The sequence below is a fragment of the Phaseolus vulgaris genome, chromosome 9 (assembly GCF_000499845.2).
Source record: "Phaseolus vulgaris cultivar G19833 chromosome 9, P. vulgaris v2.0, whole genome shotgun sequence".
In the NCBI taxonomy this organism is placed as follows: domain Eukaryota; kingdom Viridiplantae; phylum Streptophyta; class Magnoliopsida; order Fabales; family Fabaceae; genus Phaseolus; species Phaseolus vulgaris.
Genome location: NC_023751.2, coordinates 7801896 through 7819150, shown reverse-complemented (window position 1 = coordinate 7819150; position 17255 = coordinate 7801896). Strand labels below are relative to the sequence as shown.

The window sequence follows — 17255 nt, the reverse complement described above, 5'->3', positions numbered from 1 at the left end:
AAGTCAATGGTTCCATAAATCAATGACACATGTATGTTCCTTAATTCAGAAAAAGCAATACGGATCGCTATAAAGGAAACATATTCTAAGGCATCATATGCTGGACAGATTTATGGTGTGAAGATGAAAACCATGTCAACCAAATAGGGCACTAGAACTGTTACTGAGTATTCTAATTAGCTTAAAGCTTTGTGGATGAGAATGGATCACTACAAGGTCATTAAGGCCATGTTTTTTAAGGATTCATCAATTCTAAGAGAGTACATTGAACATGATCGAGTGTATGATTTCTTGGTAGGTCTAAATGAAGGATATGACCAAGTCAGAATTCAAAAATATTGGGAAGGGAAAAAGTTCCAAGACTTAATGATGAAATCATGGCAATTATTTGGAGTGAAGAAAGTTAGAATCTAATGTTAGAGACTCCTATTGCAGAAAGTTCTGCAATGGTTCTTACCATGGTTATAGAGATGGAGAAGAAAAATGATGGAGGCTCACTTACAAAGATGGAGAAGAAAAATGATGAAGTATGGTGTACTTATTATAACAAGCCATGCTACACTAGGGACAAATGTTAAAAGTTGCATGGAAAACACCAAAGCAAAGATTGGGAATGCAAAGGAGGACCTCCCAAGGGCGGAAGTCAAACAGGTCATGTTGTTGCTATTCCTAAAAGACAAGGAGGATCTATTCAACTCAATCATGAGGAGCTAAGAAGAGTAAGGTCCTTCCTTAGTAAATTGGAAAAACCCACATCTTTTTGTTCATTAACATATTCTGGTAAGTTACCATTTTCTTTTGGATTTAGTGTCTGAAATATGCCCTTCACCCACTACTTAATTTTAGACTATGGAGCCATTGATCATATGACACATAATCCTAAATTCTTTTCCACATAGTGCCTATGTCCTAGCAACAAAACATTTCCACAGCTGATGGAAACATGATAATTGTAGCTGGCGAAGCAGATGTCTGAATAAACCTAACCATATTCTAAAAAATGTGGTACAAGTTCTTAAATTATCCACAAACCTGATCTCTATACAAAAACTTACCTCTTATGTAGTGTGGTTTTTTTATGGATACACTTATAGACAAGACATTGGGGAGGACAATTTGACATGCTATCAAGAAAATTAGGTCAGAAAATGCTAAAGATTATTTCAATCATACCGTAGATTCTTTCTTTCAAAAGGAAGGGATAATTCATGAATCCTCATGTGTATACACACCCCAACAAGATGAAGTTTAAATGCAGTTGCTAAACATAGTCACCCTACCACCTGAAAAAAAAACCAGTTGGGTGCAAGTGGGGCTATTTCGAGGTATAAGGCCAGGCTGGTGGCTAAAGGATTCATCCAAACTTATGGAGTGGTTTACTTGGAGACCTTTGCACAAGTTGCAAAAATGAATGCAGTTAGCGTAAACCATGATTGGTTTGTCTTCGGCTGCAAACAATGATTGGAACTTGTGTCAATTTGATGATGCATTTCTACTTGGGGATCTTGAAGAAGAATTTTACATGGAAGTATCATTTGGCTAAGAAAAGCACTATATGGGTTGAAATAGTCACCTTGCATGGTTTGGGAGATTCACTAAAGTCATAATGAGCCTTAAATACAAACAGAATCAAGGGGACCGCCGTTTGTTTAAGCATTCTGATTTAGGGGTAGTAACAGTTCTATTGGTCTATATGGGGATCTTGAAGAAGAATTTTATGTGGAAGTACCACTTGGCTATATTGGGCAGATTAAGGCCAACACATTTTGCAAGCTCAGAAAAGCGCTATATTGGTTTAAATAGTCACCTAGAGCATGGTTTGGAAGATTCACTAAAGTTATAACGAGCCTTAAATACAGAACAAAATCAAGGGGACCACACTTTGTTGATCAAGCATTCTGATTTTGGGGGAGTAACAGTTCTATTGATCTATGTGGATGATATCATTGTTAGTGGAAATGATGAAAGGGAGGAACAAAGGATGAGCCATAGTCTTGCCAAAGAATTTGAAATTAAAACTTTTAGGAAAGTTGAATTATTTTTCGAAAGTTGAAATAGCGCATTCCAAGATTGGGATATTCGCATCTCAAAAAAAGTACATTACTGATCTATTACAAGAAACAAGTAAAATAGTCTGCAAACCAACAAACACACTTGTTAATCTAAATTCAAAGTTGTGAAGTGCAGAGGATGATGTTGCTTTGGATAAAGAAGTGTTAGATACAAAAGAGACACAAAGTAATTTTACAATCATCCTTCACCACCTTTTATAGGTTTCATTCGCAATTTAAAAGGACACTTACATTTCCTATGTCCACTATTAGTAACTACATGTTGCTTTGGATAAGAAATGTACTAGACTTGTGGGAAGACTTATTTATCAATCTCACACTAGACCAAATATTGCTTTTTCTGCGAGTCTAGTTATTCAGTCTATGCATCAACCACTGGAAGCACATTTACAAGCTACTCTTAGAATTGTCCAGTTTGAAAAGTACACTAAGAGAGGGATTTTATTCAAAAGAAACAAGATTGGTAGTTTAAAGGCATATATTAATGCTGGTTATACAAGTTCAGTTGTGGATAGGAGGTCAACTACTGGATATTGTACCGTCAATAGTGGAAACATAGAAACTTGGAAGATTAGAAAACAATGTGTGGTAGCCAGATCTAGTGTTGAAGTAGAATTTTGGGCAATGGCTCAAGGAATATGTGAATTGTCATGGCTGAAGATTATATTGGTAGACTTAGAGATAAAGTGGGATGAACCTCTAAGGTTATATTTTGACATTAAATCTGCAATCAACATAGCTCACTACCCAGTGTAACATGATAGTATGAAATATATTGAAGTGGACATACATTTTATCAAAGAGAAGTTTGTCAGTGGCATGATTTGCACTCCAAATGTGTCTACTCAAGGACAGCTTGCAAAGATACTTACCAAGGGGCTGAACAACTGTAACTTTGAAAGAATTATATCCAAGCTGGGAATAGAGAAGATTTATTCACCAGCTTTACGGGGAGTGTTGAGATATATTAGGAAGTTTCAGATTTGATTTCTATTGTTTTCTAATTCTATATATTGATCACATGTTGATTCTATTACTAGCATTTCAATCCCACAATCTCAGGGATTTGTTTCCTAGTATAGGAAGTGCTTGTTTCCAAATTTATCCAATTAATATATGTATATATATATATAAGATATAAATAATGAGACTGAATAAGAGAGAAATTATTCTTGTCTAAACTTAAGATATTGTGTGCTTGATAATGAGTTCAAGTGAATTAAGTTGCAAACAAAGTTACTTTTACGAAAAGAAAATAAGAAGAAAAAATGAAATTAACTTGCCCATAAGCTAAAATTAGTTCATGCACGATCCAAATTGTTGAAGCTATTTCCTATTAGATTCTCCAAAATCTTGTTTGTAAATCATGAACAAGGTAATTTCATTTTTCCTTCCTGTTTTATCTTTTAAAAGTGCTGATTGAGAAGTTTCTTCTTAGCTGGCCGTTAGTAGTTATGATTCTTGTTTAATATTATTCATGGCCAATTTCTGATGGAGGTGTTTCTTTACAGGTTTTACAAAGAAATAACCACTTGGAGAGGGTCAGAAGCAAGGGTAGTCATTTTTTACTTCCTCAAATGTTGCCTCTGATTTTCAGATATCTGTCTGGCTGCAAGAATGCATCAGCAAGAATGAAAATAATCAGAGATTTACTCAATCTTCTTGATTCAAATGCTTCAAATATTGAAGCTTTTATGGTATGGTTTCTGAAAGGTCCTCTTGAGTGTTAACAACTGAAAAAACTGTTTTCTAATTGATAATATTGTTAATAGGAATATGGGTGGAATGCCTGGTTAACATCATCTCTGAAGCTTGATGTGTTAAAAGATTATAATGCCAAATTACCTGATAAAGGTGAAATTGGAATGGATGAGCTGCTCTTGGTGCGGAATTTGTATTCCCTTGTTCTCTGTCACTATTTGCATTCTGTAAAAGGTGGCTGGCAACAGATGGAAGAGACAGTCAATTTCCTTCTTATGCACTTCGAGGAAGTACGTTGACAATCTGACTACACCTTTATGTTATTCACTTTAATGATGCAAGAATGTGTCTATGATAGTTATAATATCTTATTTTTAATTCAAGGGATGATTTGGTTTTAAAAAAATCCTTGTAGGGTGGCCATTCATATAGATATTTTCTTCGTGATATATATGAGGATTTTATTCAGAATCTAGTAGAGCTGTCAGCTGCTGTGGACAGTATTTTCATCTCACAACCCTGTCGAGACAATACCCTATACCTTCTGAGATTAATTGATGAGATGCTGATATCTGAACTTGATAAAGAACTCCCGGTAATAGGTTTGCCTGTATTTTCTTTTTTGTTTGAATTGTTCATTTTGTATTGATAAAATTTGATTTTACATTATGTGTGGAGGGTGAAATTTCCTTACTAAAGCATTATGAATAAAAAGAAAATCAAATTGGGGTGACATATAAATATGCCAAAAGAAGAACTGTGGTATGAAAGCTAGTTATTCAACCGCACACTAGGAGCCACAAGTGCACATCGGAACATTGAACTCTCATTTTCTTCTAAATCCTTATGCTGCTGCAATAAAAGTGTTGGACAGCTAATAAGGTTTGATGGACAAGTCCGGAAAATAACAACGGGTTCTTACCCTATATGTTTGAAGCTAAGAAATGAAGTAAATTCAAGTTTTCTCCACACTTCATTTTCATATTATATATACATTTCAAGATAATATTCAATAAAAACCTTTCAGCCTGCAGAATAAAATTGTCCTGTGTTTAATAGTATATAGGTATTCTATCTTATTTTGATTTCAAAATATAACTGATGTTTTTAACCTATTTAATATGTTTTAGAAGAGCTCTATTTTTTTTTCTTACAGTTTCTTGGAAGTGACTTTGATTTTCATGTTGATTTGGAAATGGAACAACACAAGGAGTACAGTACTGCCTTAAAAGAAGTATTGATAGAAGAAGCTGACATTCAAACGTCTAGGTATGAAAATGTTTATCCTTGTTCCCCATGGCACTATTTCCCCAATGAAAAAAAAAATTTAGTTGATGCATGATGTAAACTACTTTTACAATTTGATTCTGTACACTTTCAGTAAATCACCGAATTCTAAGCAGCCAATACCAAAAGATGATACAATGGAGGATAAGTGGTGGAATCTTTATGACAAATTGTGGGTTGTTATCAGCAAGATGAATGGTAAAGGTTCCAACAATATGCTATCTAAATCATCAGCATTGGCAGGACCATCTCTTGGTCAAAGGGCACGTGGTTTGGTTGAGTCGTTAAACATTCCTGCTGCTGAAGTGGCTGCAGTTGTTGTAGCAGGAGGGATTAGTACTGCTTTGACTGCTAAGCCTAACAAAAATGTTGATAAAGCTATGGTTTTACGAGGAGAGAGGTGTCCTAGAATTATTTATCGCCTTCTTATTCTGTATTTATGTAAATCTTCTCTGGAAAGGGCATCACGGTGTGTCCACCAGTTTATCTCACTTTTACCTTGCCTTTTAAATGCTGATGACGAGCAAAGCAAAAGCAGGCTGCAACTTATTATCTGGTAACATTTCTACTGAATACTTACAACATGGTTATACCTTTTGCACCCACTACACAAAATTAAAGTATGTGTGTTTTTCATGGTGGGAAGTTGTTTCCAATTAAAGAAATATTTCCTGCTGACTGAAATGCCGCATGGTGTGTTTCTGGCCGCAAAATTCTATAAAAAGCAGGGTCAAAGTGATTTCTCTTGTTTCATGATTACATTGTTAAAAATTAACTTCTGGTTTGGATGTTTGTAGGACACTGCTTTTTGTTAGGTCACAGTATGGAACATTGGATGACGGTGTTCGTTTCCATCTTTTATCACATTTGATAAGGGAGACGGTTAATATTGGAAAATCAATGCTTGCTACTAGCATTGCAAGCCGAGATGATGCCTCGGATCCTAGCTACAACTCAAAAGATGCATCGTCCATTCAAAATTTAATACAAAAGGATCGTGTTCTGACAGCAGTATGTCTGAAAATATAGTTTAAATACTTACATCTATTTCCTTGTTACTTTCTTCTCTCCTTTTATGTGAGTGTATTAGTATTGTATAATGTAAACATGCAGTTAACTGTTTTCAACAAAATGCTTGGCTGTTTGTTGCTTTCTGCTGTTTTTGTTTCTTGTTTTGTTTGAACTGTATATAGACTTTATTCTTAAGGCTATATATTGGTTTTCTTTCACTATACAGTTATGAATGAAATAATATTGAATCTCTTTCTTTCTATCTTTTACATACCAAATTGTGTTATGGTATCAAGAGCCAGTGATTGATCCACAATGGTCAATTCAAGCTCCCTCCCATCCCCTTCCCAGTTTCTTCCAAACTCCGTAGACGAAAAACTTGGTGATTCCAATTATCTTGTTTGGAAGCAACAGGTTGAACCTGCTATTAAGTCTCATAAACCGCACAGGTTTGTTGTTAATCTTGTGATACCTTCAAGATTTCTCTTTGAAGATGATTGTGCCTCTGGAATTATTAATCCAGCATATGAAGACCAAATCTTGCTTTCTTGGCTTCAATCAACTCTGTCCAAGACCATCTTGTCATATGTTCTTGGAGTTGTTCACTCATACAAGGTTTGGGAACAAATCCATGATCATTTCTCTACTTAAACCAAAGGTAGAACAAGACAATTGCGCACTTATCTTCATGCCCATTCCCTTAACAAGAAGTCCATGAGGGTGTTCTTGGGGAAAATCAAGTCCATTGTAGATGTTCTGCCTAGAATTGGTTGTCTTGTCATGAATGATGCGTACGTGGACGCTAATCTTGAAGCTCTTCCATAAGATTATGCCCTATGATTTCTGTTATTGAAATTAAATTTGAAACACCTCCAATGACGCAGGTTAAGGCCCTTCTTCTTGTTCATGAATCTCGTAGAAATCATTTTCAAAAGAAAATCATTCATCCCTTGGTTAATTACTCAGTTATCTAAAAATGATATGGCTCCAAGGTTGTAAGGTCGTACTTAAGGGTGGGCAAAAAATCCAAATGGCCAAATCCAATCCATAGTTATCCAAAACCATATTACATTTAATCCATTTAAATGGTTTTATCTCAAATCCAAATCCATATTTTTTGGACTTTACGTCCAATCCATTTAATTGGATATGGATTAGATATAAATTAGATATATTTTTGGATTATCCAAAATGGATTTTGGGTTAGATTTTGACTTGGCCTAGCCCGGTCTGGACTGTGTCGGCTCGAGCTGAGTCGGCTCAGGAAGATGTCAAGCCAAGTCGGCCCGAGTGGGGTCGGGACGATGTCAAGCCTTGTTGGCCCCATCCTATTTCGATTCGAGTCGACACTTGTCCATGTTGAGCCAAGTTGGCCCGGGCCCATGTCAATCTGAGTCGAACTGGGCCCATGTCAAGCTGATTTGGCCAGGGTCCAAATCGAGAAGAATTTATTCTTATTGATAAAGTGGATTTAATCTATTTTAAATGGATTGAAAAAAATCCAAATAAATTGGATCTAGTTATAATGTTTATGGATCTTAAATCCAATCCATTTTATTGGATCTAGATTAGATCTACATTGGATTTTGAAAAATCCAATCCAAGACCACCCCTCCTTGCAGTCGAGGCTGTGGTGGTAGATTTGCTTTTTCAGTTCCGAATTTGTCTCAAATATGGTTCCCGTGGAGATTCTTTTTATCAACAAGACTATTTACAACCTAGTTAAGGAAAAAAATAATAGGTAATTAAAGCTATACAAATCAAATCAAATCACCAAAAGATACTAAAACTATCCTAATAGATAGAAAACAGAATCTACACTAATTATGTTATAATTATCTCGTAATTATGCAATATTCCCCCTCAAGTTGGTGAATGTATATCTATCATTCCTAACTTGAAAGTTAGATCTTTGAAATGCTTTATGGGAAGTCCCTTGGTGAACATATCTGTCAATTGGAGTTTTGAAGGAATGTACTTGATGACTATAAGACCATTATCCAACTACTTATTAATGAAATGTCAGTCTAAATTCTGCCTCTGCACTTGATCTTGCAACTACATTTTGTTTCTTGCTCCTCCATGTTTCCAGATTTCCACCTAAGAACATGCAATAACCTGTAGTGGATCTCCTATCAACAATTGATCCCACATAGTCAGCATCAACATATACTTTCATGGATAAGTTTCCCCTTTTTTGAACAATAATCCTTTCTGGGAGAGGCTTTTAAGTACTGAATAATTCTATTTACTGTCTGCAAGTGTCTTTCTTTTGGATCATGCATAGATTGGCTAACTACAGTAACTGCATAGGCTATGTTTGGCCCAGTGTGATAGATAGATAAGTTTTCCTACAAGTCTTTGATATTCTGTCTTCTCCACCTATGGATTGTCTTCATCATTCTCAATCCTATGATTTTGCTTTATTGGTACTCCAGTGGTTTTACACCCTAACTTACTAGTCTCTTTGAGGAGATCAAGGGTGTATTTTCTTTGTGAAATAAAGTTGCCCTATCTAGAGTAAGCAATCTCTATCCCAAGGAAGTACTTAAGCTTCCCAAGATCCTTCATTTCAAATTGAGTAGCTAGTCTCTCCCTCAAAGTTTGTTTTTAAATCTCATCATCACCTACAATAATCATATCATCTACATAGACCAAAAGTAGAGTGAGTTTACCATCCCGAGAATGCTTTATAAACAGAGTATGGTGACCTTTGCTTTGTCGATATGCGAAAGATACCATAGCTTGAGTAAACCTTTCAAACCAAGCACGTGGTGATTGTTTAAGACCATACAGGGCCTTCTTAAGTTTCCACACCTTATTCCCTTCACTAGTGACACCATAACCAGGTGGAATCTCCATGTATAGTTTTTCCTCCAAGCCTCACAAAAAGGCATTTTTAACTTCAAATTGATGCATCTCTCAACCAAAGTGCGCTGCCAAAGAAAGAATAATCTTGACTATATTCATTTTTGCCACTGGAGCAAAAGTTTTCGCATAATCGATCCTATAGGTTTGGGTGTACCCTTTTACAACCAACTTTGCCTTATACCAATCAAGTGTGCCATCAAACTAATAGTTAACTGTGTATATCCACCTACCACCCATTGCCTTCTTATCTTTTGGTCTCCCAAGTTTCATTCCTTTCTAATGCATTCATTTATTCATTCATGGCTCGATTCCAACTCTCATCTTTTAAGGCTTCTTGTACTGATGTAGGGATTCTGATAGACTCAATAGCTGAAAGAAAACTCTAGTGTTGCATAGAATGTTTTTCTGGAGACACAAATTGGGATATAGGATATTTGGCAAAAGATTTTTGTTCTTATTTCAAGGCAATAGATAAATCATTTAGGTTAGTTTCAAAAGCAATATTTATGGTGTTGTCAAGAGTCTCATGGGTATGAGTTTAGACAATTGAAGTTGTTGTTCGACCAGAATGGGTTCTTGTTGCCTTCGTTGATATTGTTTCTCAAAATATTTGTCCTCATTATTCTTCTTTGGTAATGATGTTGGTGCAGGGTCTTTGTCATCCTCCCTAAGAATGAAGTCCTGCAACAAAGGAAAAGGTGGCAACTCAAGAACCTCAACTTCTTGAATACTCTTTCCCTGAAGTTGAGAACTAGGAAATAAAGACTATTTCATGGAAGGTGAGATTCTTGGAAACATAGACTTTACGACTTTGATGGTGATAACAAGTGTACCCCTTTTTGTTGGGGGTATAACTGATGAAGACACATTTGATGGTGCGAGGATCTAACTTACCCCGATAAGGAGTATGAACATGGACAAAAGTAGGACAACCAAAGACACGATTTTGAAGACTAGTCAAAATGGGAATAAAAGAATAGAATGTGGTCATAAGATGAATAGGAATAACACCTTCTAGAACTCGAGAAGATAATCTATTAATTAAATAAGTGGTAGTCAAGACTACTTCCCCCTAGTAAGATCTAGGAACAGATACATGGAAGAGTAGAACACTAGGAACCTCAAGAAGATGACAAATTCTTCTTTTTGGAACCCCATTTTGTTGAGGGGTGTTCAGACAGGTTAATTGGAAATGTTTTGGTTCACATATTCTCTTCCATTACTAGAACACAATCTCTTAATTGGGCTTCCAAATTATGTTTGAACCATTAAGTAAATATTGATAAATAAGTGAAAAACTTAAGACTTATTTGTCATGAGGAATAAGTAACCTGAGTACAATCATTAATAAATCAAACAAACCATTTTGCACCCGAGATATTAGGAATAGGTGAAGTGAAGGTCCCCATACATCAGAATGGATACAAGGTTTAGAACTTCTATTTCCATTGGGAAGAAAAGTTGTTCGATGGTGTTTAGCAAACTGACAAAAATCACAATGAAAAGACTCAATAGATACTTTTGTAAATAAAACAGGAAATATGGACTTTAGGGTACTAAATGGAGGATGACCAAGACTCGGGGCTTGTTGAAGATTAGAAGTGTGTGCTTGTAGTATAACACTTTTTATTTTCTTTTTTTATAAGTAATATAATTCACCCTGCTCTTTAGCAATTCCAATAGTCTTCCTCGTGGCAAAATCTCGAAAAACACAATGAGAATGAAAAAATACCACTGCATAATTTAAATATTGGGTAACTTTTTGAATAAACAAGAGGCTATTAGATAGTTTGGGAACATGAATCACAATAATATGTTTGTTACTAGATAAACCTGTGTAGGATGAAAAATAAGAGGAATGAGGTGTCATATGATCAAGAACACCAAAGTCTATAATTCAAATATTTGCAGTACTAGAGTATTAAATGATAAGAAACTAGAACTCTTACTGCTCATAGCTAAGGAACAAGTGCTAGATGTCTTACTAAGGGATTCCATGAGAGCTCAAAACCAACTGAGTTTTTGCAGATTGGCAAAATTTGGTCATGTTCACACAAAAAAAAATTAGTTGTAAAAATTTTCTGGTGGTCGGCAGCAGTTTCCGGCGGTGGTCAACGGTGCAAGGTGGTGGTTAATGGAGAAAAAGGAAAAACATTTGCAGCAATGAAGGTTGCCCACAAAATATAATTGCAGCAATGAAGGCTGCCTAGAAAAAAAAATTGTTGCAGCAATGAAGGCTGCCCAAAGAAAGAAAATAATTGTAGAAGCAGGGTCTTCCAGATCGAGAGCTCTGATACCAAGTTGAAAGAAAAAGATTGAATATATTTTTGTATACGTTTATAATCTAATTAAGGAAGAAAATAATAGGTAATTAAAACAAAAAATATAGGTAATTAAAGCTATACAAATCCAATCAAATCACCAAAAGATACTAAATCTATCCTAATAAATAGAAAACAAAATCTGCACTAATTATGGAATAATTATCTCCTAATTATGCAACAGGTACCTTTTGTCATGGTCTTCGTATGCAACCTGCTTTTGCTTCTAAGCCCCTTTCTATTATTGCCTTGTGTCATGATGCTGACTGGGCCTCCGATGTTGATGGTAGAAAGTCCACTTCTGAATCAGCAGTTTTTCTGGCCCCTGATCTCACTTCATGGTGGTCTTGTAAACTGTTATTGCTCGTTCCAACACTAAAGTTGAGTACCAAAGTCTAGCGCAGTCTTCTACTGAAATTTTATGGATTGAAGCTCTACTGAAGGAACTGTCCATTTCTTTCTCTACTCCTGTTGTGTTGTGCAACCTTTAGAGTGTTGATGCCATAAATTTTTCATTCCAGAACCAAGCATATGGAAATTGTTGTTTTTGAGTTCGGGACCTGTCCAAACAACTTGTTGTTTATCATGTTTGGGATGATGTTTATCATAGGCATTTCAAAGCTATGGGTTCAAAATTAACCCATTGGTTCATGTGAAATTTCATCAATTGTTTTGTAAGTTATTAGCTGATTTTGTAACTTATTTGAAGATTGTCTATTATAAACTGATTAAGATGATTCCTCGAAAACCTTTAGTCAAATAATGGATACAATGTGTTCATACTTGATTATCTATTTTGCTTAATTTAAATTTTGTTCACTGTTAGTTTCTTTCCATTCTATACCATGGTGGCATCTTAAATATGAGTGAAATATTATTCAACTTGGCTATGGTTAATGAATGTTCTGTTGCATGAGGCATTGTGTTTTTGTTTGATGCCTTTAATTTTCCAGGTCAGTGAGGAGGCTAAATATATTAAGGCATCTAAAATGGACCGCACTCAACAGATACAGGAACTTCATTCTAGAGTAGATGAGAACTCCGGAGAATCTAGCAGCAAGAAAGCTTTTGAAGATGATATACAAAGCAGCTTGAACTCTGTTCTTGCTTCAGATGATAGCAGATTAGCTGAATTCAATCTGACTTATGAGGAAAAGCAGCAAAATGTCGCGGTAAGCATAAAATACATTTATGTATTTTTGAACCCTGCTTTTTCCTTTATAAAATATGTTAAATTGAATCAGCTTGTTAAAAACTAGGGTTGCTTTTATACAGGAAAAATGGATACACATGTTTCGTTCTTTAATTGATGAGAGGGGTCCATGGTCTGCTAAACCTTTTCCAAATTGCGTTGTAACACACTGGAAACTTGATAAGATAGAAGATACATGGCGACGCAGGCCAAAACTAAGGCAAAATTACCACTTTGACGAAAATCTATGTAGTCCTCTTTCTTCCACTGGTAGTGGGGTTGCTACTCCTATTAATGAAAGTAATCATGGTTTTGTGGGTAATATACCTGACCAAATGAAGCAACTCTTACTGAAAGGGATAAGAAAAATAACTGATGAGGGAACTTTGGACATAAATGAAGCCAATACTGATATAAGTGGACAGAAGACACAAACTCCTGGTGATCATTCAGACTGTCAATCCTTAGACTTAATCAAAGATGTCAGTGACAGAAAGGATATTGTGCAAGAACGAAAAGATACTTCCTCTACTCCTGAAACAGAAGCTAGTGAGGTATGTGGTATGATGGAATATGGTCTCTTGGTATTAAAAAGGTAGTCTGAAACGTATTGCTGATATGCCTAATTTTAATTTTCAGGTGCTTGTATCGATTCCTTGTGTTCTTGTCACCCCAAAGAGAAAATTAGCTGGTCATTTGGCAGTGATGAAAAATGTCTTACATTTCTTTGCTCAATTCTTGGTAGAGGGTACTGGTGGGTCATCTGTTTTTAGAAACTTTGATGCCTCAATTAATTCTGATCTCACCAAGTCTGATATAAAACAAAGATCATATAAGTGGCCTGTTTCTGGTATGGATCCTCAAAAGGGAACAGCAGTTGGTCATGTAGAACTGATAAATGGAAATGGACCTACTAAACTTATGAGATGTGTTAAACGACATCGAAGATGGAGTGTAGCCAAGGTTGGTTTGCTGGTATCATTTTCTTTGCATGTTCTTTTGCACTATGCTAATTGAATATTGATATCCTTTTTTTCTTTTCTTTTGGATGATTCTTTGTCTCATTATGATCATATTAGATAAAAGCTGTTCATTGGACACGGTATTTGCTCAGATTCACTGCAATAGAGATTTTCTTTAGTGATTCAGTTGCCCCAGTGTTTTTAAACTTTGCATCACTGAAGGATGCAAAAGATATAGGAAACTTGATAGTCACTACAAGAAACGAATTTTCATTTCCCAAAGGAAGTGGAAAGGACAAGAGTGGATCTATTAGTTTTGTTGATCGGCGAGTGGCACAGGAAATGGCAGAAACTGCCAGAGAAAACTGGAGGAAAAGGGAGATAACAAACTTTGAGTATTTAATGATTCTCAATACACTTACTGGAAGATCTTACAATGATTTGACCCAATATCCCGTTTTTCCTTGGGTCTTGGCTGACCACTCATCAGAGGTTCTTGATTTTAACAAATCATCTACATTTCGAGATCTCTCAAAGCCTGTTGGAGCGCTTGATACTAAACGATTTGAGGTTAGTGTTTAAAATAGAAATCAGTTTGATCTATTTTTTTTTTTATATCAGACTTGGTGTATATCAGACCTTATTGTATGCTTCTTATATTTAGGTATTTGAAGATAGATACCGTAATTTCTGTGACCCTGATATACCCAGGTAATTAGTCTGTTTTAATCTAAGATTTGTAGTGATGCTTTATTTATGAAATATATATGGATAGATAACTTAGTCTCATGTATTGGTGTTTATCTATTGATGCAGTTTCTACTATGGATCTCATTACTCAAGTATGGGCATTGTGCTTTATTACCTTCTTAGATTAGAGCCCTTTACATCTCTTCACCGTAATCTACAGGTATCACACGAAGTGCTTTATTAGAACACTTTATTTTAAAAAAATTTACCTACTACTTTTAGTCTAGCAAGAAGTGTCCTGCAATCATTGTGCTACAGTTTTCCTTACCCCTTTTTTTATAGAAAATAATATAATGAAAGATAATAATTGTATAATGTTTAGGTAAGTAACCATAACTTTCATATATTATGATGTGATTTAAAAGAATAAGTACTTATTTATTCTGAGAATTAAGTTTAGTACTGGACTGGAACTGCTTGTTTTAATCTAATAAGATGACAAATATATAGGTGACACATATATATAGGGGAGTTTATGACTAATAGCATGTTCATAATATAGTTTGACCCAAAGGAGAAGTAACTTCTTTCCACTTTCAGCCAAACAAGGGCATGTGAGATCATGAAATCATTTAGTGGGAAGATCTTTTGTGAACAAGTCTGCCAACAGAAGCCCAGATGGGACATAAGTAGTGATAAGGCCACTATGCAATTTCTCTTTAATAAAGTGTTGATCTATCTCTATATGTTTGGTCGTATCATGCTGAATTGGATTATGATTAGTGCTAATAGCTGACTTACTATCACATTAAAAAATCATAGACTCTTCACATAACAATTCTCAACCTTAACAATTCACACACTAGACCTTGCAACAACGTGTTGTTTCTTACTTCTCTAAGTCCACAAATTTCCACCCAAGAAACCCTGCATAATCTGCCTTCAAATATTGAAGGATGTTGTTCAACACTTGTAAATGTCTCCCCCTTGGATTATACATAAACTGACTAACTACACTCACAACATAAGCTATGTTAGATCTGGTGTTAGCTAAGTAAATGAGCTTCCCCACAGGTCTTTGATATTCACAATAGATCTACCTTCATCACTTCCAATTATATGGATTTGTTCCATAGGAACTCCAGTCGTCTTTCTTTGGGAGATAAAGATGCCTTTTTTCAAGTAAGCTACTTTTATCCTAAGGAAGTACTTTAATTTTCTTAGATTCTTCATTTCAAACTTAGTAACAAGCTTTTCTTTCAAGATTTGTTTTTCATGTTCATCATCTCTTGCAACAATCACATCATCAACGTAGACCAAGAGTAAAGTAAGTTTACCTTTTGGGGAATGCTTCATGAACAGTGTCAGCTATACCCCATGGAGATCATAACCTGAATGAGTCTATCAAACCAAGCATTGGGTGACTACTTGACTTCGTAAAAGGCTTTCTTCAACCTGGACTCTTAATTCCCCTCTTCAAAAGACCTAAAACTTGGAGGGATTTCCATGTAGAATTCTTCCTCTAAATGTGTATGTAGGAAAGCATTTTTCACATCAAATTGTTGGAATTCCCAACCAAAATAGGCCTCCAATGAGAGAATGATTCTAACAGTATATTCTTTAGCAACCAACCTTGATTTGTAACAGTCTAATGTGCCATTAGATTTATACTTTACATTATAAACTCATTTGTATCCTATTTCCTTTTGATTTAGTGGCCTATCAACTTCCCATGTTGGGTTCTTTTCACCATCTCTTCATTCATGGTTTGAACTCAATTCTCATACTTTAATGCTTCTTGAACTGATTAGGGGCCCTAATTGCATCTCCTTACACTCCCTCCCCTTGTATCCTTCTTCCACATTTTCAACAATTTCGCCCATCTCACTTTGTTTCATTTCCTTAGGTACTCCCTCATCTTTCGAACAAATAACCACTTGCAAATTCTTATCAAGACACCAATTCTTTGAACCATAAGCACTTCCGCAATGAGAAACATTCCTCCTTCTAACATATTTTGGATAAGGAAGGGTCTGAGATACCCTGTTTCTTGATCCCTCTCCAGTGCTCTGTGCTCCCTCCTGACCGGACATCCCTTGTTGTTTTGGAAGATTCCTTATATACATTGCTAGCCAAACTAAAAGAGGCCTGCCCATTTCTTCCCTTGTAGTTCTTCGTGCGTGTTGTTATTCCTGTGCCTCCTTTATATAAAATTTGGAAGAGGCATTCTGATACGTATTAACATTCCCTTCTTCGTCGCTTATTGTCTCTTCCATCGGATCTGCCCCCTCCAAGATGGGTAATTCCACCCTTCTTGCCCACGGTTTCAGCTCTCTTTCGTCTTCCTCATAAGATTTGTTACTGTTCCCTGATCTTTCTTCCTTCTTTTCCTCCTCGTTTACCATATTCTCTCCTACCTCTGACATCTTATCACTCTTTTTGATGTCCCGCATCATTTCTTTAATTTCTTTCATGTATAGAAGGATTTCCTTCAGGACAATTAGTCCACTTTCATTTCTGGAATAACCCTACCTTGTTCTTTGGTCCATTTCTCCAAAACTTCTTTAGCAGAGGCATAAAATATATAATTTTATCTTATCTTAGGTACCATGGAATGTCACATCCAGTCATGATAAATGAATCTTAATTATCCCAACTCTCAAAATTAGTGTTGTTTGACTCTGATCTTGCACTATTGATGTGGTTTGATCTTGACTCTCCTTTTAGAATCCTCCAAATGTACTAGCTTCACTTCAAATAAATTTCCTCGTCAAACCAATTGGTACCCACTACCTTTGGAAGATCATTAGGCCCATAAGAGTGAATTCACCTTGGCCATTGAGGAAAAAAGGCAAACTTCGAATGTACTTGAAGGGTCTTTGTGACCCTATTTGTGGTGGTGGTGGGTGGTAACAGTTGGAGCATGATGCAGAATCTACAAACAGTGGTGGCACATGGTATTTCTGATTGGTGACATGATTGTTGTCGATGTGATCGTCACTATGGGAGACACTTTTCTATACCATTCAAGGATGGTGATAGCCGAAACACAGCCTCCAATGTCAAGAGCTCTGATATCAACTTGAATAATGAGAGGAAATGAAGAAAAGTATTAGTAATAGCAATCATGCTAATTAAAGTTTCAATT

General features: G+C 35.7%; 1 protein-coding gene across 10 annotated transcripts in view; it reads left to right on the top strand.

Annotated features, from left to right (window-relative positions):
* The window catches only part of LOC137821749 (BEACH domain-containing protein B), a 67084-nt gene that overhangs the window by 33153 nt on the left and 16676 nt on the right, over nt 1-17255 (top strand). For all 10 annotated transcript variants that reach the window (XM_068626497.1, XM_068626493.1, XM_068626489.1 and 7 more), the window contains 12 exons: nt 3584-3769; nt 3845-4063; nt 4189-4368; nt 4930-5042; nt 5155-5616; nt 5858-6071; nt 12217-12435; nt 12539-13009; nt 13095-13418; nt 13535-13987; nt 14082-14128; nt 14234-14327. In XM_068626497.1, the coding sequence (XP_068482598.1) occupies nt 3584-3769; nt 3845-4063; nt 4189-4368; nt 4930-5042; nt 5155-5616; nt 5858-6071; nt 12217-12435; nt 12539-13009; nt 13095-13418; nt 13535-13987; nt 14082-14128; nt 14234-14327 (2982 nt within the window). The remainder of the gene's footprint in view (nt 1-3583; nt 3770-3844; nt 4064-4188; nt 4369-4929; nt 5043-5154; nt 5617-5857; nt 6072-12216; nt 12436-12538; nt 13010-13094; nt 13419-13534; nt 13988-14081; nt 14129-14233; nt 14328-17255) is intronic.